The sequence below is a fragment of the Acartia tonsa genome, chromosome 1 (genome assembly GCF_053477335.1).
Source record: "Acartia tonsa isolate MP-2025a chromosome 1, ASM5347733v1, whole genome shotgun sequence".
Classification (NCBI taxonomy): Eukaryota; Metazoa; Arthropoda; class Copepoda; order Calanoida; family Acartiidae; genus Acartia; species Acartia tonsa.
This window is the reverse complement of record NC_137260.1, coordinates 17,542,516-17,566,050: the sequence shown is the minus strand read 5'-3', so window position 1 is coordinate 17,566,050 and position 23,535 is coordinate 17,542,516. Positions and strand designations below refer to the sequence as shown.

Sequence of the window (23,535 nt, the reverse complement as noted above, 5' to 3'; positions counted from 1 at the left end):
ACATCTGGTCTAGTATTTCTAAACTTGACATATGCATGTATACAGTATCCTAGACATAATATATATAAAAAATATACTTGATATCTTGTCTAGAATCTCTAGACTTAACATAAACTTGATAATTGTTCTATTGTCTTTATATTCAAGTAAACTACAAATCAGAAAAAGCTTTATAAACACAATGTCGGTGATTTGTAAACCTAACCTTTAATAGAAAATCACTCAACCTTGAGTAAATTTGAAATCCATAAAAAATATCACCCAATTGCTCCAGTGCAGTGCAGTGGTTAGCGAGATCTTGTGTTTAATCCGTACGGACGATAGACAATATTATACTTTGTCTTGTTTTTATGTAACAGGATGTCTAGCTGTCTATGTGTGTTAGTATGCCTGAACACAGTATCTCGCTAACCGCTGATCCGATATGGTTACTCTTTGCAGTATAAAGTATTAATGATAATTTCAGAAAGCATTAGCATTAATATATAGTCATTTTAATTTGATTAAGATAATTTTCAATGATTATTTAGACACACAGAGATTACTGATGCATAAAGGAGACAAGATTTGCAGTTTGTAGGCGTATATTTATACATGAAATTGCCAAAAACTGAGTTAACAGCTAGGTATATGTTTGTATTATTGTGTTTTGGGAGAGAAAATTAATTCTCGCGGGGATGTGTTGTGTTTAGGTCTGAAATGCATTGAGTCATACTAAAGACATAAATAATATGTCCAGTGGGACTGCTTTGTCACAAAATCAGCCAATACATTATGCAAAGCAACAGTTGAGACACTTGATCAAAGATCATACAATCAAATAGTATGTTGTCTATTAAGTGATTTTTGTGTATCTAACTTAAAAATACTTATAAATTAATAGAAAAAAAGTATCTTATCATATTCTACATAGCAAAATAACTGATAACAACTATTAAAATATGTGTCTTTTCTGCTGTAAATATGATTACAAAAAAAAACTGCTTGACACTCATATGTAAGTCAAGATTAAATACTATTTCATTGTATAGATTCATTGCAATTAGCTTAAACTTAATATTTATTTCATATAGACAACTAAATGCATAAAAAAGTGATGCTAAAATTTCATGCAATCATTTAAATATTTTGGCTATAATAAAATAAAAATATTGTATCTTTCTATATAAACACCAAACTGGACATTATGATGTTGATTGAACTGATTTTTTTTATTAAGGAAGGTTAGACCACTCGCCAATAAAATAACATTATTTTTTACAGTTCATAATAAATTAGACATCATTATCAGGAAGGGAGGGGGCAATCAACGCAAAAAGAAGTCTCAATATCCTTCTTAATACAAAAATTTGTTTTAACTACCATCCAGTTTTCTTTCACCTCTCTTAAGCTTCACACCCCCATGGCTATGCAAACTGTGCACGCTTCTAATTAAAGTTATAATTTTATGCTGAACCTCAAAGTTTATAAACTGTTCTGCTATTCGTTGGCTTAAATACTTTAGCGGTTTATTATTATTTCTTGATTGGGTTATACAAACTAAAGTGTCAACTCTTTTCTATCTAAAATGTAAAAAAAGTTTACCCAATTTTGTTTATTATATGGAAGAAAAAGAAAAAAAACCTACATAGTTATTAGTAGACAGGTGCCAGCACTGTTTTCTTCTCCAATCATTGTTGTTGTTGTTCACTCCATTATTTATCCATCCATTTTTATCAACCTAAAGTTAGTAACATGTATAATGGATACTTTTTGTAACAAGGTATCTTCCCCAAATAATTTAGCTATCTATCCTAAATAACAGCAAATCGGCAGGACATCTACTTTTGATACAATTACCCAGATAAAAATTTAAATAAAACCAAATACACTAAAGATATGTGGAAATCAGTAAAAAGACAAAGGCTACTAAAAAGCTGCTCTAAAGCAGTCCGACGGCCATGTATGTTTTATACTTAAATGTGAATCATTATAATAGGATTGTGGACAAGAAAAGGTTTATCTTGAGTAACAGTTGAGTAAATTACTATTCCACCGTAGTGTTACGGAAAGGCATGGTTAATTATAGAGTAACTTCGCTAATAGAAATATACACATGTTTAAAATGTCTTTTTTTCAAACAAATTGCGACTCGACATGACGTGAGAAACTTTAGAAGCAAAAAGAAAATCAATCAAATTAAAAATATTTACAGTAATATATGAAAAAATTCTAAAAAACTAAAATTATATGATTGATAATTACATTAAAAAAACATCAAAATTGAAACGGAACCGTCAAATTAAAAATCACAAAAAGATTCTCATATAATAGAGCACTAAATCTAGAACAATCAAAAACAGAATTTTGTAAAAGGAAGCACACCAACTCTATTTTAATCCCAGTTGTTTATTTTTTCCTTATAAGGTTATTTGATGTTAACTGTTTTAATAAAATTAAGAATGCTTTATTTTGATAAACATGTTAATTAGGCTCAATGAAAATGACAATATCTAAAGTAAAAATAAATACAAAAAAATAAACATCATTTAAATCAAATAGTCTAATATACAGCTGTCAATTAATCCAGTACTATTGGATAATCCCCTAAAGGAAGGCGAGGGAGATTTAAACTTCCACTTTTAATTTAATTATTTTAAGTAAATATAATACAAATTGGGGTGGGGTGGGGTATATTGATATGTTGTAAGGGTGGAGGTACCCCTACCCATACCCAACCTTAAAAAGTTATAAGCCATGCATTGACCTATAAGAAGCTTCACTGTAAAAGTAACCATATAGGTCCTGTATTTATCGATATCCTTTGACTCACTTACAGACATACATCCTGTTACCTTTTTATGGGGATACAGACATTTAAATATTGATAATACATAATAATTATATAAGCAATTTTTTTAATTTTAAACAACTTTATTTTTATTCCTAAAACCTATCTTACGCAACAATTGAATGATTTATTTGATTAAAATCGATGATAATCAATTTCTATCAACTGACTTTATATCTGTAAATGCTATTTTGCAAAGTAGGGGGAGGAACTAATAAGCTATTGAATTACATCTTATTTTTGTCAATCAAAAACAATTGTAGATAATTAGTCAGGAATAAAGGGAGGTATTATAGAGTAATAGATATATCATTACTTGGATTTTGCACGAGATTTCCATGTACTCTGCTAAAGTGATGCTCGCAGTTGGCTAAAATAACGATACCCCAATCCACTCCCTTTACCACATCCCCTCACCTCCTACTACATGAACGAACTGACCAAAAATGAGGTCCATACTAGCAAGATAAATTGACGTATATTCTATATCCTTTAAAATATCATTGCTGAACTGCTGAACCGATATGGTTCTTCTTTACAATGTAGATTTTCGTAGGTCCTGGCAAGATTAATATATTTTGGAGGCTTGTACAGTACAACCTTCCTCCCAAGAAAAATCACCCCCTGCAAAATACTTTATATTAAAAATATGTTTTAGTAGTGAAGATTAATGTAAGTTTAAGTCAGCAACGATCTTTTTTAACTTTAGAAACTCAATCGACATAAACTATGAAGTTGTATATCCACAAAAGTTAACCACGAAAGACAAGATTAATTAAGAATTCATGTTTCACCCTTCCTTATTCCATGGAGATTGTGGTTGAATTATTTGTAACCCTAAGAAAAATATCTTTCTAATTTGTGGGAATTATTTGATCAGTGGTGTGACTACAAAAATGCAAAATTATTTTTTTATATCTTTTTTTTATAAAATTTAGTTGTCTTTTCGAAATTTGCTAAACCGTTAAACGGTAAGCCTAATATTTAGTATTTACAAGTTTAAATTGTTAATTTTGGGGCAGTGTCTGTCTTTTTTAATCTGCTTGGGACTTGAGCTATGGGGATTTGGGTTACATATTCCGTTGGGCAGGTTAAATAAAATACACAAACTGTACATAATTCAATCAGATTTACGAATGGATAAATTATTACATGGATCTCACACCAGATTTTCATGTTCTCTTATAAAGTGAAACACGCAGTGGGCTAAAATGACAATACCCTCCTTTCACCTCTATCTTCCCATCCCCCCTCCTCCTATTGGATGAACGAACTGACCAACAAATGAGTATAATGTTTGAAAGCTAATTTGACGTAAATTTTTCCGCTGTCCACGTGTATTCTACATCCATTGATAAAGTCACTGTATAATCTGAATAGTAGGATATGTCTTATTAAAGAACACATTTCATACAATTGAAGTAAGCCCAATATTCAATATTTAATTAGTAACATTTACAAAGTTAAAAATTGTCTTCTAAGATCTAGAAATATAATAAAAGCTAAGTATCTGTGCTTATAATAAACCAAGCGATTACAAAAATACCTTTTAAAATGTTGAACCTAAGTGCTTTACTAACAAACTGAGAAACCAAATGAAAATGTTTTTGTTTATTAAAGACCCTAATAATAATAGCTTACATGACATTCTATATTCAATTCAATCATTTACAGTAATATAAGGATAAGTAATATTGTTGAACTCTAATTTTACTTCCCAAACTTACATTGCAAATTTAAATGAGAAATTACAATAAATAGGCCTTACTACCAAACTACTTAGAGCCTAAATAGACCTTCTTATTAACATTAAAACTTTGTATTAGGAAAATTAGAGGCTATTAATAAATTTGAGTTCTGTTCAAGATTTCAGAAATATTTGCTACTTTGTAGTACACGGCCGATTCAATTCCTTATCGGGTCTTTTCTAACCCTTAAGAAACTAAACCTAATCTAGAATACCCTCATAAAATTGGTATTTTTAGTTTTTATGGAAATTACCCACATCCCTTTATCCCTGACAATATATACATTGAAAGATTCACCCTGAGGTTACAATTATTATAATAATTAACAAGGAACTCACACACACACACAAACACACACTGAAGATATGGAAGAAGAGAGATGATTAGACAATATAATTATAATCATTCTACTTTATTCCAAAGGGACACTCATGACAAAATAAAAAAAAATTTGTAGACCTTAAGTAATGCAATTTTCATATTTTTATTTTCTCAGTTTTCTCAACACTCATTGTGACGTTGAAGTTCTTATTCAGATGTTTAAAAATATACATATTCCTTCTTTGAAAATCTTACAGAATTTCCCAATTCTGTCTACTACTTTCTTTTGGAGATACGGAAAATGTCATGTGAAAATGAAAGGTATATCTTAATCCATCTCTTTTTAGGGTTTTTTTTTCTTCTCTCATCCTTCCTTTTTCGAAGTATTTTTATGACGTTACACATTACACTTTCCGTATCTCCATTTCTCTTTCTCCCAAGAAATCTTCTAAAAATAAGAAGAAGAATGACGACTGTCCCTTTACTAGCAAGGCTATATTCATTGAATTATATGTGTAATACAATATATCATAATCAACTGTATTACACATGACATAATTACTTCTTTGTCATTCAAAGATATAAATAGAACAAGGAATAGGGACAGATATTTGGAGATTCCAATCCTGACTCTTTTTCTGGCTTTTCTTTGAGCTTTCATATTTTAAGGTTTCTAACTTTCAACTTTTTGTCAGAAATGGTTATTTAAAATGTTGTGAAAAAATTTCTTGTTCAATTTATTTAGAATTATAAAACTAATTATCCTTTTGTGGAGCCTATATTCTAATATAAGCAAAAGAAAAACACAATAAAGATTATTTTTAAGGAGGAGATTAATTCCTATTCCATTGTCCTATCACTATAACCCTGTATGAATATTTGACCAACAGGAAGTATCAAGTGATATAAAAATATCTCATGTTTTAATTACAGACACAAAATTTATCCTCTTCCTATTAACAGGAATAACTACATCCAAAAGCAGGAAGCTATAAAATATTCAAATGTTGTAATTTGCAAGAAAGCTCAGTGGCTCCAAATTAAAATGATTGAAGAAAAGCCTGTAATATATCAGTCCTGAGAAGTAAAATGTATCAACGCGCAATTGGTTAACTTAGGAAAAAAGTTTTAGACCTCAAGACTCAGAACAAGAAATTTTAAATTAGGTGGCCTACAAAGTTATTCTAGCATATTTATAAGCTTCGCTACTTATGTTGACATCCTTGTTTCTTTTATGTCTACACAGTACATAATTAAAGGAATAAACCTGATTTATGTGTATTATTTTATATTTATGATATGAATATGTAATAATTAGGCTAATAAATTCTTATAATCTTAACTAAAGAATAATAGTAACAAAATATTAGGCCAATGAGTACATTTATGACCAATAATAGCGCAAAATAAACAAGCTTACAGCCCCTTACTTAATCAACATAATCAAAAGTTAAACAAGCATCTTTTGATGCGCGAAGCGTACAATTTTTTTAACATCCCCTAGGGTTGTGTGACTTTTTAAACTTTTGTATCGGGTGCGGGGGGGGGGGGGTTCTAAGAGACAACTATGTGAGAAGGGTGTTTTCACCCTCATCTGTACGATTCTGTATGTCAGTATGAAACAATAGATGTAAAAGCTAACTATATAAAAAGTACGGTTTTTGATTGTAAGCTTAAAATACACGAAATTACCTTTCATTTTCCCATCACGTATCTCATATAATAAGGAACAAAGAAAGATATAATTTTATCTACAAAATAATTATTTAATAACATCAACAATTTAAATACAGCTACACTAGAAAATAGAAAATATTTGCTTTTTCTCATCAAAATATTTTTGAACAATTAGATTTATTAGCCTATTTAACGGTTTTAAAAAAGTTATATGTTTTGTTGAAATATTGTAGTTCAAGATTAAAGTAATAACTTTATTATTTCAAGTGAAAATATACTTCTCTATGATAACAACATCCATAATTAGCGAAGCACAACAAAATGTTAAGAAAAGTTGATTTAAAGAGCACATGTTAAAATCAAGATTTGTTTTATTGGAAACCATCATTAATTTATATAGCATGACTGACAAGCAGCATGACAAATAAATTACATACTGTTTGCTTATTATAGTATAAGGAATCTTTGCAAAAAATTAAACTTCTTAGATAAACAAAGATAAAAACAGTAAAGTTCTAAATTGAGAGCCTAATGATATTTTTAGAATCTTCGTTTGTTCCAGGGATCTAAAGGGATAAGACAATGGTCAATAAATTGATGTACTTTCCCTATGATGATTCACAAAATCACCCCTTCTGTAGATTATAATTAATGGTTTAGACGTTTAAACACGCAAACGTAATGAGGTAACCAATCAAAATTTACTAAAGCCCCCAAAGTTGTTAAGCCAACGTATAAGAAAATGTTACTATAAAACTCTGGTGACTAGAGTAATAAACAGCTCAATGTCCCCTCCCTCCCTGTATACATTGATGTTTAAGAGTTTACCTTTAAGGATGTTAACTTAAACCAATAGAAATAGAAGAGTAGAAGAATATTCTGAACCCTTTTTTCGTCAAATCTAAGAGAGAACATTCCTAGCAGACAAAAGTATTGTTTACTTTCGACTCAAGCTGATGTGGATTCTTAAAAAATGATAGACTCGCTATTCGATAGTAAGGCAAAATTATTTTTGTGAAAAATCATCCAAAAGCACATTAAAAATCTACAAAAATTAAACAAAATCATATGTTAATAACCCTCTTAAGATTTTATTTCATTTTTGTAAATTTTTTTATTCGATTTTGGAGGATTTTTCACAAAAATAATTTTGCCTCACCAGCGAGTAGCCAGCCTAACTTTTTTTTTAAGAATCCAACTTTGTTTCAAGCTTTCAAATTGTAAACGAAATTTTTGGGCAATTAATTCTGATTCCGCAAAGCTTTCTACTAAGAAAATATACTGTTAACAGCTGACTTTTATGTATGTATGAAATGAAAAAAAACATGCCTTCGTAGGAAAATGTGTACATAATTTCAACCAATGAGATCCAATGTAAATTCCGATGCGATTCTCCTATTGGCTCAATCAGACATTCCCTCTCTTTCTTAGTACCTTTATTCTTAAACCACAGAAATACACCTCTGTGGACAATCAGGATACATCCCTTCAATCTTTTCATTTTATCAATCAAGGAAGGGAGGGGACATTGGGCTATTTTTACACTAGTCCTAAATTTTTTATAAAAAAAAACATTTTTATATGCGATGCATTCACAACTTTGGGGACTTTTATTGAATTTTGATTGGTTGGTTCACTGAGTTGAGTGTCCAAATGTTTTAACCCCTAATTGTAATTTTCAGAATGAGTAGTTTTGTGTATCATCATTGGGGATTTACACCAACTTATCGGCCATTGTCCTATCCCTTTAGATCCCTGAATCAATCTATCATCATTGTTGATATTTGACTTCATGTGAATTTGAATACATTTTAAGGATATAGGTTTATGGAAGATAAGTTGATCCTCACTCAAATTTTAGAAAAACTTGCAAGTCTTTTCAATACTAAAAGTAAGAAATAAATTCACACTTAACCCTTTATTAAATTTTTATCAGCTGTTTTAAAGATATAAAAGGCAAACACACATTTCTGTACTTATAAGATTAAATATCTTCACCCCTGGCCTCTGACCCTGGGAGGGTGGTAAATGTAAAAAAAATAGCAAAGAACCACACCAGGACATATCATAGGATATCAATGAGATGTTAAGTACATCTTAATTCACAGCAACTCAATCATAATTAGAAAATAATTGGACCTTTAAGCTTTTTAATGTAATGTACAGACAGAGTAACTAGGTAATAATTAAATAGTAAAGAATTAATCAATATCAATATACAATATACATCCTAATTAAAAAAAGATCAGCCCACTCCACATCGAAAAAAGAAAAGAACATTTTTAGCCATCTAAATTTTGAAGGCTAGAGACAAGAAAAGAAAACGGGCTCAGCAACATTAAATCGCGAGTTTTTTCTTGTTTTTTTTACTTTCATCCTGAACTAACGGCTACGACCCTAGTATATAGGTGATCTGTATTACAAGGGCTTGGCAGGAGCTAGAGAAATAGCTTAAAACCATTCTAAGACTTAAATCTAAAATCATGATAGCCCAAACCATCCTGGAACCTATGTGAAGCTTCTCTGAAGAGAAGAATTCAATACATTCAGTAGATATTGAAATAATTTAAGACAAAAACTCTTACTACTTTATATAATAGGATAAAACTGTTTAATGATATTTAACATTTTCAGTTGTCTATCAATAATTAACAAATGGTAGTAAATTAGATTTAATTGATTAATTATTGGTATTTAGTTTTATTTTACCTTTTTTGATTTTTTATTGTACCAGACTGTGTATAATGTACATTAAACTGTTTTTAACCTATTTTTTATCATATATCAAAAATATACTATGACACCAGTAGAATCAGACTGCAGAGCCCAAATTTGAATTAAGTCCCCAATAAACTTTTTTTGGGGGATTTAAAAATCAATTTTATATGTTGCTGTGATCATTTTGATGGAAGCAAAAGCATTTTTTAGTTTGGGGTTAAATTGTTTCTTACAGAACAATTTGATGTGATTCAGATTATATCAATACAATAATAAAAACTCTACTCTGTTCGATGCAAATAATTTTTTTCTAAAACAATAATTTATATAGAAGAAATTTAACATTAAAATAAAACATATTATTCTGAAGTCTGAACCAATTAAAAGTCTTGTTTCATTTCAGTTTTTTACAATTCAAAAAAGAGTGTTTTCACAAAGTGACTTATTTCCAATGTAGTTAAATAATTTTTATTTAATTAAAATGAAAAGAATGAAAACTATACACATAAAAGATACATGCTTTTTAAAAATATTTAAAAAAATAAGTTTGAATAATCTTATATTTTATCATATTTGTATATGTGACAAAAAAAAATTGTTGTATTGCGTAAACGTTTGTTGTCATCTTTCACTATTTAACCCTTTACAGCCAATTTTTTTGTGTTTTAAATAAGTGATGGAAAACAAGCACGATAAAGTTAATTCATTGATATATTGTAAAGAATTAAGTTTTTAATGAATTAATTTAGTTGAAATCAAAAGGCCTAATTTTACTCTATACCAGAATACTATATATATGAAGCAAAACACTCTAAAAGCTACGAATTTTACCCAAATAAAAAAAGACCTTTTGCTCTGATCAAAAAAGACCACAGCAACAGTAAAATTAATTTGTAAATCCCCTCAAAAAAGTTTATTGGGGACTTAATTCAAATTTAGGCTCTGCAGTTTAATTCTACTGGTGTCATAGTATATTTTTGATATATGTTTTAAAAATAGGTTAAAAACAGTTTTAAAAAAAAATTAAGTTAATAGAAAATCTAAAAAAAATATTATGGCAAATAAACCTTAAGCATGCGCAAGGGGGTGTAGGAAGGAGTTAACAGCCCCCTTAAAATCAAATGCCAAGCAGTAAAGTCATTTTAAAACGTTTAAATATTTGATTGTGAAGCCGTAATTTAGAATTAGGTCACACAATTTTCAGCTCTAAAAGTCACTATTTTTATTACGAAATAAAGACAGCTTACTCCAAAAGAAGTCACCTTTGGTCCTTTATGTGATACAATTTTTTATGCATCTTTTAAATTTGTTGTTTCCCCTCATTGTTTTTTTTGTTGTTGCACAAATAGTCACTTAATTCTTAAATGAACTGACCAGTTGCATTCAAAACATTTTTCTAAGAAGAATCACATTTTAAACGTTTATATTTTTAAAGCATTGCCGAGTTTCTAATGCGATAATAAGTCACCTTCAGGTCAAACAAATTTTAGAAGCGTAGAGCACAGCTGGATCTTTAAATCATTTTAGTGGTGAGCCAGATCGGGGTGAGCTAACTTTCCACTAATGAGAGCACAGCATTTTATGAAATGCCGCTTTGTGATTGGCTGAAATTCGGCTCAACCCGATCTGGCTCACCACTAAAATGATTTAAAGATCCAGCTCAGGACTTCTAAGCTTTTGTGTTGAGAGGTGTAAAATTAATGCTTTCAAAGATTTCTAAGAGGGTGGTAAAACAATGAAAGGGTAAATAGTTATTTCTTGCATCGTATTATAAACAGCTTTCCGCGGATATAGAATGTACAATTATAAGATTAAAACCAGTTTTTTAACCCCGAGGTGCCGAAGGCACTGGCTAAAAAACTGTTTTTAATCTTATGATTGTACATTTTTATATTCGTAGAAAGCTGGATATAATACGATGCTAGACATAGTTTTTTCGTATGGATGAAAACCGGTTCCTATCCACCGTATTCAAATGAATACGAGAAATGAATTTTTAAACTTTGAGGGGGTGTAAAATTTATCCTCCCCCCCCCACACTCTTGGACGTCTATATGCGAGTGCATAGCATCTCTGAAGTCTTTGCAAACTGTCTATATTAATTTTTTATACATATTAATTAGGGCTTTAAAACAAAATAATAATCTTAAGATAATCACATTCCAGAATTAAAATCTATGCTTTGCTTTTAATGCAGCAATAAGTCACCTTTAGGATTTTTTTTTCTATTTTTTTTTGTGCATTATATTTTAATTCTCAAAAGAATCCGCTGTTTGTTATGCAAAGAAAACATTTTCTCTTAAAAGAATCACCATCCAAACCTATTAGTAATGCCATGCTTTTAATGCAGCAATAAGTCATCTTCAGGTCACACGATAGCATCTATAATCTGTCTATTGATCGTTTCTATTTTCTTTTTAATGTACATTTTTATTTTCAGTTATTTGTTATGCAATAAAAAATTTTTTCTTTCAAAAATCACCCTCTAACGTAAAAATAATAGTCTGATTTTAATGCAGCAATAAGTCACCTTCAGGTCACTAGAATTTGTTTTAGTGCGTAACATCTCTAATTGTTTGTATCCTCTATGATGTAATTATTTATAACTTTTTTTTTTATTTCCTTTTTCTTTGATTGCCCTATCCACTAATTGTAATCTAAAGAAGGGTTAATTTTGTGTGCCATCAGTGGCCATTGTCTTATCCCTATTAATCCCTGGTCCAATCTCACGTATTGTTTTTTTGCTTATTCATGGATATAAATCATTCTTGTTAATTCAAACTCTTCTCAAATTTTGTAAATTGTGTAGAGTATTGTTTAAATATGCATGGAAAAAACAACAATGGCCAAGTTCCAATTATTGTGTGTCGGACACTTTAGAAACTAGTCCTCCCCTTCCTCCAATCGTTAATATCTATTAATGAGATCCCTCTATGTCTATTGCCATTTGAGTTAGAGCACCCCACAGGGGATATCACCATCCAACTTATGTTCTTTTATTTTCTCAATATTAGATAATGCAATTTCTATAAAAAATAACGTAGGTATATGGAAGAAACAAATTCAAATCTGACACAGATTAATTTTTAAAATCCATGTTGTTGGTATGTCTATTATACTAATTTTATTTATTGACACATAGTGATAGCAGATTTATAGGGCAATGACTATGTGTCGATAATGTATGAGCTTCTCGCATACTCTAATAATGTTTCTTCCAGCTGTCTAATTTAACGATATCCTCCATCTCCTCTCTCTTACGATTTTTTATAATCCCCTCCTCTGACCTGGAGGAATATAATGACCAATATCTGAGGACTATACTAGAAAACGAAATTACGACAAAAACTCCCCTGACACCATAGAGAGGGTTGTGGTTTGTCAACTATCAAAATAAACAATTCTACCAAAACAACAAAGCAATGTTCTCTCCCTTTAGAGAAGATGGTAGAAAAATATGACTTACAATTATTTTCCCACAAGCCCTGGGCTTAAAGGGATATGCCTTCTTAAAATTACTTATTTCATAATAATCTTATACAAAATACAAATTAAATATTCTACGATTTTCATTTAAAAAAGCAAATGTTTTTTATTCCTTTGGACATAAAAATGATCTCTGTTAAAGGTTTTAATTACAACCTCAAATCGAATGGTTTTGTTAAATATATGAACAATTAGATTTTAAAAATTAACTATTGATTCTCCTTTTATTTCTGAAGTGAGGTGTAGGAGTGGGAGAAAAAAATTGCGACGGAAGGAGGATTTTACATTTGATTTTTCTTCTTTAAGTAATTTTTTCAGACCATAAGATCAATCAAATGTTTGTTGATTTTTATTTAATCTTGAGTTGCTTATATAAGATATCTTTAAAAAAAGAACTGAAATAACTGTGACTTCTTTGTTCATTGACGAATTTTAAACATTACTTAAATTAATTAATTAAATGGACATTATTTCATTTTGTATGTTTCTTTTTTGCGCTAATTTTTGACATAATCATTCCTGTTTGATCTTTGTTTTCAATAATGGTATTTTTAACCCCTTATAATCTATTCAATTCACATTTTAAAAAGGAACAAAGAGTTGGCCTAACTTTAGTAATGGTCACTTTTTAGTTGACATAAAAAAGGCAAAACTGTTTTGGATATAGAATAAATGGCCCTCTCGAAGGAATTCATCAAGACTGATTTTTAAGTGACTTTTTTTTGCACGGCATTGTTATATTTAATGTACCCCAAGTGGCGTTTTCACAAAAAGAATTAAGAAAATATAGCAAATTAAACAAATTATATATATTAATCAAAGGCTAATTATGTAGTTAAAAGCTCAGTTGAAAAAATATGGGACATTATTTTAAACAGTTTTATAAGGACAATATATAGAAGGGCCGAAGAAAAATAATATTTTCGTTAAAAATTCTGTATTTTAACGTAAACATACTTTTTTGGTCCAGTCTTTAAAATCTAAAGATGTCTCAAAAATCCATTTTGAACCGTAATAAATTGTCTAGTAATGCGGTCAAAAATGCGGCCAAAGTGCGGTCACAATTTGGCAACGTTATTCGGTCATACATCCTATATATATACGTAGATTTTCCTTCTTATCATACAATATCACAGTATTCCAATAAAACTTAAGATCTCGCTAATCGCCTGAAAGCTTGCTTTTCAGGGAAAATTCAAATGAAAGTTCTATGAAATGGTCAATTTTTGAGGGGAGGTGATTTTTCTTTAGTAGGTGGAGACACGATCCCCCAAAGTAAATAAAATCCTTTCCATTGACCTATATGAAGCTTCTCTATAAAATACATAAACAAACAGACTCACACATAGACATCCTGTTATTTTTTTATATAAGAATTTGATGATTGGAAACTTTAATTTGAATTATCCAATTATAATTGACCTTCTGAATGTAATATATCGTTAATGTGATTATATTTAAATCTAACTCTAATTCATTATACAATCAGTGACATTAAACATTAAAGGGATAAGACAATAGATGATAAATTGGTGTAAATCCCAAATGATAATAAACAAAATTATCCATTCTGTAGATTAAAATAAGCGATTGAAACGTTTGAACACTTAACTTAATTAACCAACCAAAAAGTCCCCAAAGTTGTTAAGCGAACAAATAAGAAAAAGTTATTATAAAACAGCCCATTGTCCCTTCTTTCTCTGCATTAAACCAGGGAGGGAGTGGACAATAGGTTATTCTACACATCTTATCTCCATAAAATATTTACGAGCTGAGAAAGGTATAATTTACATGTATTAAAGGGAAAGTTAAATTTATTTTTCATAATAAAAATCTTTCTAATAAAAAATAAGTTATAATTTAATTAGTCGAATATATTTCAACTATTACCACTTATATTCAATGCTTCATGGTCGACATAAAATTATATTGTGAATAGAAATATAACAAGTCAATAATATGTTTACTGTTATCACTTTAAACTGTTTTTAACCTATTTTTTTATCATATATCAAAAATATACTATGACACTAGTAGAATCAGACTGCAGAGCCCAAATTTGAATTAAGTCCCCAATAAACATTTTTTGGGGGATTTAAAAATCAATTTTATATGTTGCTGTGATCATTTTGATGAAGCAAAAGCATTTTTTAGTTTGGGGTTAAATTGTTTCTTACAGAACAATTTGATGTGATTCAGATTATATCATTACAATAATAAAAACTCTACTCTGTTCGATGCAAATAATTTTTTTCTAAAACAATAATTTATATAGAAGAAATTTAACATTAAAATAAAACATATTATTCTGAAGTCTGAACCAATTAGAAGCCTTGTTTCATTTCAGTTTTTTACAATTCAAAAACGAGTGTTTTCACAAAGTGACTTATTTCCAATGTAGTTAAATAATTTTTATTTAATTAAAATGAAAAGAATGAAAACTATACGCATAAAAGATATATGCTTTTTAAAAATATTTAAAAAAATAAGTTTAAATAATCTTATATTTTATCATATTTGTATATGTGACAAAAAAAATTTGTTGTATTGCGTAAACGTTTGTTGTCATCTTTCACTATTTAACCCTTTACAGCCAATTTTTTTGTGTTTTAAATAAGTGAAGGAAAACAAGCACGATAAAGTTAATTCATTGATATATTGTAAAGAATTAAGTTTTTAATGATTTAATTTAGATGAAATCAAAAGGCCTAATTTTACTCTATACCAGAATACTATATATATGAAGCAAAACACTCTAAAAGCTACGAATTTTACCCTAATAAAAAAAGACCTTTTGCTCTGATCAAAAAAGACCACAGCAACAGTAAAATTAATTTTTAAATCCCCTCAAAAAAGTTTTTTGGGGACTTAATTAAAATTTAGGCTCTGCAGTTTAATTCTACTGGTGTCATAGTATATTTTTGATATATGTTTTAAAAATAGGTTAAAAACAGTTTAAATATATTATTGAAATTGTATGTCCAAAATTAAGTTTCTTCATTGTCTTAATCCTCTATTCCTGCATACATCAAGATGGATTTTATTTTAATCACAGCAAGTCTCTGTCTATTACCATATATGTATAGTTAAATGGAAAGGGAAGTGCCTTATAGTCACTAATAAAAAAATTATGTCATACAATACAAATGACCAGTGATAGGCCAGTATACATTTTATCATTGGTCAAGTAAAATGTATACTGGCCTATCATTGGTCATTTGTATTGTATGACGTTGTTTTTATTAGACACTATAAGCTGCTCCATGGAAAGGTAAATGATAAAGAAAATATTTCAACTTTGTCATAGGCGACTAAATCTTCTGAAAATTATAGGTTTTGATGTTGAATAAAGAAATAATATTTTGAGTGAAATAATAACTATTAGCTATGTCTGAAGCAAAACACTTTCAGTCAAAAATATCATAAAATTTGGGAATAGTCCCTTTCGTAACATCGCCCTATAAGGGGCGATTCGTCGTATTTTTAAAATGGCTTTTTATAGGTTATTTAAGGTTAGATTAAGTTATATTGGGTTAGGTGATTGCCCCACAGGGTTAGGTAATTGGCCACGCAGGGTTAGAGCCCCCCGCAGGTGCTAGAAATAGGAGAAAAGCTGCTGTGAAAAATACGAAGAATCGCCCCATAAGGTTCGATGTTACGAAAGGGACTATACCCTAAAATTTCATTGAAAGGTTTATGCTCATTTTTATAACATATTTACTTATTCCGCTATGACTGATATATCTATGAAAATTATGAAATATAATAACCATTTATGTCATAATTAGTCAATCATAAGACGATGAACGATAAATTAATGGACACCTCCTGTTTCAATAAGCAAAATTACCTCTTTGGTAGATTATAATAATTCTTGGAAAAGTTTGGACATTGAAGGTTTGTACCTACTAATCAAGATCTAATAAAATTCCCAAAATTAGTAGATAGATAATGGGGTAAAATGAGAGTGTTTCAATAAAGATGTAAATTTTTCAAATCAATTGACCTGAATAACATTAGAGATAAAGAAAAAGTTAAAAAGAAACCTAAATCTAAATTCAAACATAATATTCTCACAATGTTTTCTTTAAATAGTCGTTTTAAGTTTGATACAAAAAAAATTTTTAAACATCTCTTACAAAATATGCTAGTTTTTATGAGAACTAAACATTTTGCTTAATTGCATGGAAGGTCAATCTTTCACTATAAAAATTAGTGCACTCCAAAAATCAAAAGACCTTTCCCATTTCTGCTTTACATTTTTGATGAAGGAAGATCTCGATCATAACTATTTTCGGATAGATTCACCCCCTCTCTTTCTCCATTCCCTTTGAACTGGATGGATCTGGATTATCTATTTCAAAACTTGTTGGTGATAAGGTGTTTATACAAGTGCGCCAATGTTTTTTTTATAAAATTGTTAAAAAATGACATCTGTTTGGTTTTCCTTTGCAATTAAGCTTTTTTTTAGGTACAGGGAAGGTTTTAAATTATTTTGGGAGAGCGTATCTCCACCCTCCCAATTTAAAATCACACCCCCAAATTTTTTTTCTGAATATTTGTTATTAAAACTCAAATTAAAAAGTAGAAGGGCGGTTGACTTATCCCCCTCCCACCTTAAGAACACCTAGAGGCTTCTTGGGGGCGTCCGTTGCCCCTAGTCTTTCTTAAAATAAAAGCTATGTCTTGCATTTTTTTTCAATTAGGTGTTTGATCACGAATTTCATATGGTAAAAATATTTTTCTTATTTAATTGTTATCCTAATAAGATAAAAGTTATGCTTGAAAATTGTTTTAATAGCTATTATTATATGTTGCATTTTTAGATAAACGTCAGAATTTGCGTCAGAATTTGCGTCAGAATTTGCGTCATTTGCGTCATTTTTATTTCAGATTTTTATTACCCGTCATCACATTTTTGCACCCATTTGCACCCTTGTGTCCTCTTTTATCAATTATTATTTCAATTGTAAATTAATATGTGTTTTAGAGGGCTTAGCATCCCTCATATAGTGTCTGTTTGTGTTTGTAATAGTTTATTCTCTTTTATATAACTATCAGCTACTCCTCTATCAAGGCGTGTTTTAATTAAAAACCTTCCCTTGACCCTTAAAGAGCTTAACTGTAAAGGGGAATCACATTTGTATAGCGGTTATTGAGATCCTTTTCTAAACAGACAAACAGACTGTTAATTTTTCGTATGGATTATTAAAATATTTCTAAGATAAATATAAATGTATAATTTTTAAATGAATTCATTTTTTTACAGTGTCATGCTTATACTGAACTAATTTTCTTGATTGTTGGTCTTGGATCAATGCTTTTGCCAACTTAACACAGGAAATCATTTTAAATAACATAATTGAGGGATTGGGCATCTAGACTTTTGTATCATTTGCAAAATTATTTTACAAGCCAATATGTCAGTTGGTGTGTCTATTATCTTATGAAGATGTCTCAGATTTTCCTGTTTTATACCTTCAACTTTATATATCTCCCCTATCCTTAGGAATATATATTTATAGTTTTTTTTTGGTTTTTAAAAGTAAGATATGATAGTTTAGTAATAGAGTGTAAACATTTAGCACAATTATATATTATATTTTAAAAATTCTTTTATTCCTGTATAAAATAGTTTAATGAAGACTTATTAATGCTGACATTTGTGCATCATTGACCCCAGAAAGGTGTTAATCTTAAGCCAACCCCCCTCTTTTTTAAAAAGAGTCGCTTTAATTCCTCTATGATCTTCAGAACAAATTAAATTTAAACAAAGGCTTGGCAGCCACGCGTCAGACGAAAATTTAAACCCTTTTGGATGCTTAAACTTAAAAAAAAGTGATTGCCATATTTGGGTCAGGTTAAGACTTCCAGCTAATTTCTTTGTAAAATGGTTAATTTCCCTAAGGCTTACAGTTACAGGCGGTTAACGCGTGGCTGTTGAGATCTGCTTTAAACTCGAAGAATTTATCTTAGCTGTTTATAAAAATGATTTATTGCTACTGTTAAAAATATGTATAAGAACATTTAATATGGTCGGACAGTGGACATACATACTTTGGACAAAGTGTCACTATTAAGAAAATGTGCAATACCACTTGTACTATACTAACAAAATATTTCACATAGACATACAGTGATTAAAGTGGACATACATACTACAGATATAGTGAGTTATTGTGTAGCTTCCCTACAAATTTATTAATTGCCACTATTAAAAATATGTACAATACTACTTGAAGTTTTCTAACCAAAAATTTCACCAGACAGACATACAATAATAACGATGGACATACATACTACAAACAAAGTGAGTCATTGTGTAGCTTCCCTACAAATTTATTAATTGCTACTGTTAGAAATATTTACAAGACCACTTGTAGTTTTTAGTTTTCTAACCAACACATTTCACATATATACATATATACAATGACAATAATGGACATACATACTATAGACAAAGTTAGTTATTGTGTAGCTTCCCTACAAATTTATTAATTGCCACTATTAAAAATATGTACAATACCACTTGAAGTTTTCTAACCAAACATTTCACCAGACAGACATAAATAATAACGATGGACATACATACTAGAAACAAAGTGAGTTTTTCTGTAGCTTCCCTACAAATTTATTAATTGCCACTATTAGAAATATTTACAAGACCACTTGTAGTTTTTAGTTTTCTAACCAACACATTTCACCAGACAGACATACAATAATAACGATGGACATACATACTACTTACAAAGTGAGTTATTGTGTAGCTGCTCAACAAGTTTATAAATTGCCACTATTAAAATATGTACATTAACACTTGGAGTTTTCTAACCAAGACATTTTACTATACAAACGTACAGTGATAATAGTGGACATACAAAAATGAGTTATTGTAAAGCTCTCCTACAAGAATATTAATTGCCACTATTAAAAATATGTACAATACCCCTTGTAGTTTTCTAACCAATACATTTAACATTGATAAAGTAATAACAAAACATCGAAATTTCTTTAAAATTGAAAACAGATTTAAATAAACTTTCCTGAAAAACAATTATTTTAGTCAATTTTTTAAAACCCTTTACGGACCTTTATCTCACAGTTCCTTTTTGAGCTAGAGGGATAATATTATTTACATGTCCACTGTTTGATAAAGAATATCGACTGTAAGTCAATCCAAGTAATATGTGTTTTCTTTACCCTTTAATTTAACAGCCTTTGTTTTTACTCAAAAATTCAAAACTGCTGTAAACTGAAAATAATCTCAAAAAGCTTTCTTATTCACGGCTATTTTATAATTTGCAAAGCTAAAACTTGAATAATGTTGTTTTTGATGAACACGAAGCTACGAAATCACTGTTCCATAAACACGAATATTTTTCATTTTTATAAATGATTACAAATAGCTCTAAAATCAGCATGATAGATTTCATAAGGGTGCTATATCAGGGGTTAACATATTTTTACATTGCAGGGAAACCGGGATAGGGAAATGGAGGACAAACTATCTCTTTGCCCAGGGATAGAAAGGGATAACACAATTGCCTATAAATTTATGTAAGTCCCCACTGATGTTACACACAATTACCTCTTCTGTAGATTACAAGTAGAAGTTGAAATGTATAGACACTCAACTTAATGAACTAACCAATAAAAATTCAATAAAAGTTCCCAGTAAGTTGTTAAGCGAACGAATAAGAAAACATTATCATAAAACTTTGGGGGCTAGTGCAATAAACAGTTTAATGTCACCTCCCTCCCTGCCCTTTTCCAAATATTTTAGAAGTGCATCTGTCCTAAAGTTCGTAGTCGTTTTTCACTGTATCATTCTTTTTAAAAGCCATGCTTTTCTATAATTATGGTCGGTCCGTACGTCCGTCAGAAACAAATTTTTTCGTTAATTTAGGCATGTTAGAATTGTTCCATCGATTTCAAACTTTGCATGATGATTTCTGTAGTAGTTAGGTACGATTTAAAAAGCGTAGCAACTCTATAACCGTTACCAGAATGTCCGTACATCCATTTTAAACATATTGATTTTTTAAAAACTTTTTTAACAAAACTTTTTTTGTGATATAATCATCCGATTAATCCGATTTTTGGAGTACTGATTCCCATTACAATAATGTACAATATTATAAGCGATGCATCTCTATAATCAAGTCAGAGCTTCTTTTTTTATGTCATCTTTGTTTTATCAAAAAGTTGTAGGCTTTTCTTTTCTGAAGTTTGGGTGAAAGTTAAAATCTATCTTTAATTGACGTGGTCTACCCTTCTAACTAAAAATTAAAAGCGACTGCAATAAATTTTATATACATTTGTATGAAAAATTCATACTGTTAAAGGCATTTAATCAAATATTAAGACATTTGAAGGCTCCTTAAATCAATAGTTTATCTTAACAAGAACAATTTTATCCATTATAGATGTAGGAACAATATGTTTTGACATAATATGAACAAAAATCTAATTTCGCAATAAATAGTGTATTTTATGTGTATAAAAGAAACAGGATGAGTGTAGGTCTGTCTTTAGCTTAAGATCTCGCTAACCGCTGGTTTCATATAGTTTTACTTTACTTTACTAATCCCTCCTTCTTTTTCCATTTGTTTAACTGGCCTTTTGGGACGCACTGACCGTCACGAATTAACGTACACTTCAAGATTTTATTATAGCGGCGTAATAACAATTTTTTCGTGGAGGAATTTGTATAGTTTAAGTCGAAAATATCACATCTGATAAAAACAAGCTTTGGCTGACATTACGATATAAGAGCGAATTTGCCCGTTATTTACGCTGATAATAGCATTATAACTAAGGTCTCATGTTCTTATAATAACAGCACAAAAGTTTCTACAGTGCAGTGTCGAAAATGTATGTTATTAAGATAATATATAAACTTACAAGTCTTTATTATGATATCATTTATCTTGTATAAATATTTCCGCTTATGATAAAAAGTACTCCATCTTTGTTAACAATATGTCAAGCAAATGGATGTAGAATATAAATGGATATTATGACAGGGAAGAATTTGTCGTCAATTTAGGTTGCTAACTTGGAACTCCTCTATTGGTCAGTTCGTTCATCCAGGGAGGGAATGGGTTAAAGGGGGTGAATGAGTAGTATCGTTATTTTAGTCCGCTACAAGTTTCCCATTATAATATTAGAGAACATAAAAATCTGGTGTAAGATCCAAGTAATAATAAATCCAATGTCGAGCATCATGTTAACCTTCACTTCCGTAACCCTATTGTAAAATTATAAAAATCGTAAGTTATTATCACAGCACAAACTGCTTAATCTTATAAGTCTAAACATCCAGTATAGACATCCAAGGGGGGTGGGGTAAAGGAGGGTTTAAATTTTTAAAAACATTAGATTAAAGGGTCAAACCTTGAAACCTTATTATATGAATGTGATAACACGCGGAAATGTATGTACACCCTAGTAAACAATACGTTTTACATGTAGTAATCACATAGTATCATACGTCTATTATACTCAGGAATTTAGGAATAAGTTAATTTATATACATTTATTAAAATCATTATATCTTTTATATAGACAATGGTCGATAAATCGATATAAATACCTAATTATAATATAGAATTCATGGATTAACAGGTATAAGACAAAGGCCGATCAATTGACGTACATTCTCAATTATGATGCACAAAATTACCCCTTCTATAGATCACAATCATTAATTGAAAATCTTTAACACTCAACCAAATAAACCAAACAATCAAAATACAAAAGTCACCAAGGTTGTTAAGCCAATGAATAAGAAAACGTTACTAGGTATAATAAACAGCCCAATGTCCCCTACCCCCCTGAACAGAATTACACCTAATCACGAACATATAAATTATTTAGTTATTTTACTTATCCTTTACCTCACATCGTATCTAAAACAAATTAGTATATAATATGGGAAATTTATATAAAGTTATTCTATCATGCTTAAAGTTTTTTGCTCAATTAGCTACTCCTAACTATCTAAATATAAATGTTTTAAGAATACCCTAAGGTGCTTTTAACCTAATGGACCTTAACCATTCGGGCCTATTATAACCATGCGGGCATATTATATTAAATCCAACTCAACCTAACCTAACATAAGCATAAGAATTTTTAGTCTTATTCGCGACGCGGTTTTGCCCTCGAGATAAAGGGGGTATTTCTCTTAAATAAATTTTTTAAAATTTAAGGGGGTAATCCTTGGGGGCAAATGCCCATCATTTAATTTTGTTTAGGGAAAAACAGAAAAATTTGTCGGAAGGATGGAGGAGTAAATTTTGTAGAATATGCTGGAGTAATTGGAAGAAATCATGCTTGTTTAGTATGCAGCATGTTTACTGCATAATTTAAATGCATTTATCACACATAAAAGATTATTAACCAACCATGTTCTTTAGTGACACCTCAACAGGGTGGTCATGTTTTCATGCATTTTCTGTCTGTTTTTTTTAAACGATATAGATAAAAATCAAATTATTTTTTTTTTAATTGCACATTTTTGTGTGATCTTGTCTTACTACGGATGAGAAACATAATTGATAAGTAGACTGTAGACCGACAAAAAAAATAGACGAAACACTTTTTCAATCAAAAGTCAGACACTCTAATGCTAGATGCTTAACAGTTCAGTTTAGAGTTATTAACTCTAAACAAAAATAAAAGAACTGATGTAACCAATAAAGGGTTCTGAGCTCGATCTTTAAATCGTTTATAGGTGATTTAAACCGGGGC

At 29.7% G+C, this 23,535-nt stretch overlaps 1 protein-coding gene across 3 annotated transcripts in view; it reads right to left on the bottom strand.

Annotated features, from left to right (window-relative positions):
• Positions 1-23,535, bottom strand: part of LOC145332487 (uncharacterized) — a 50,922-nt gene that overhangs the window by 8,171 nt on the left and 19,216 nt on the right. For all 3 annotated transcript variants that reach the window (XM_080177492.1, XM_080177498.1, XM_080177506.1), the window contains exon 7: positions 1,628-1,720. In XM_080177492.1, the coding sequence (XP_080033618.1) occupies positions 1,628-1,720 (93 nt within the window). The remainder of the gene's footprint in view (positions 1-1,627; positions 1,721-23,535) is intronic.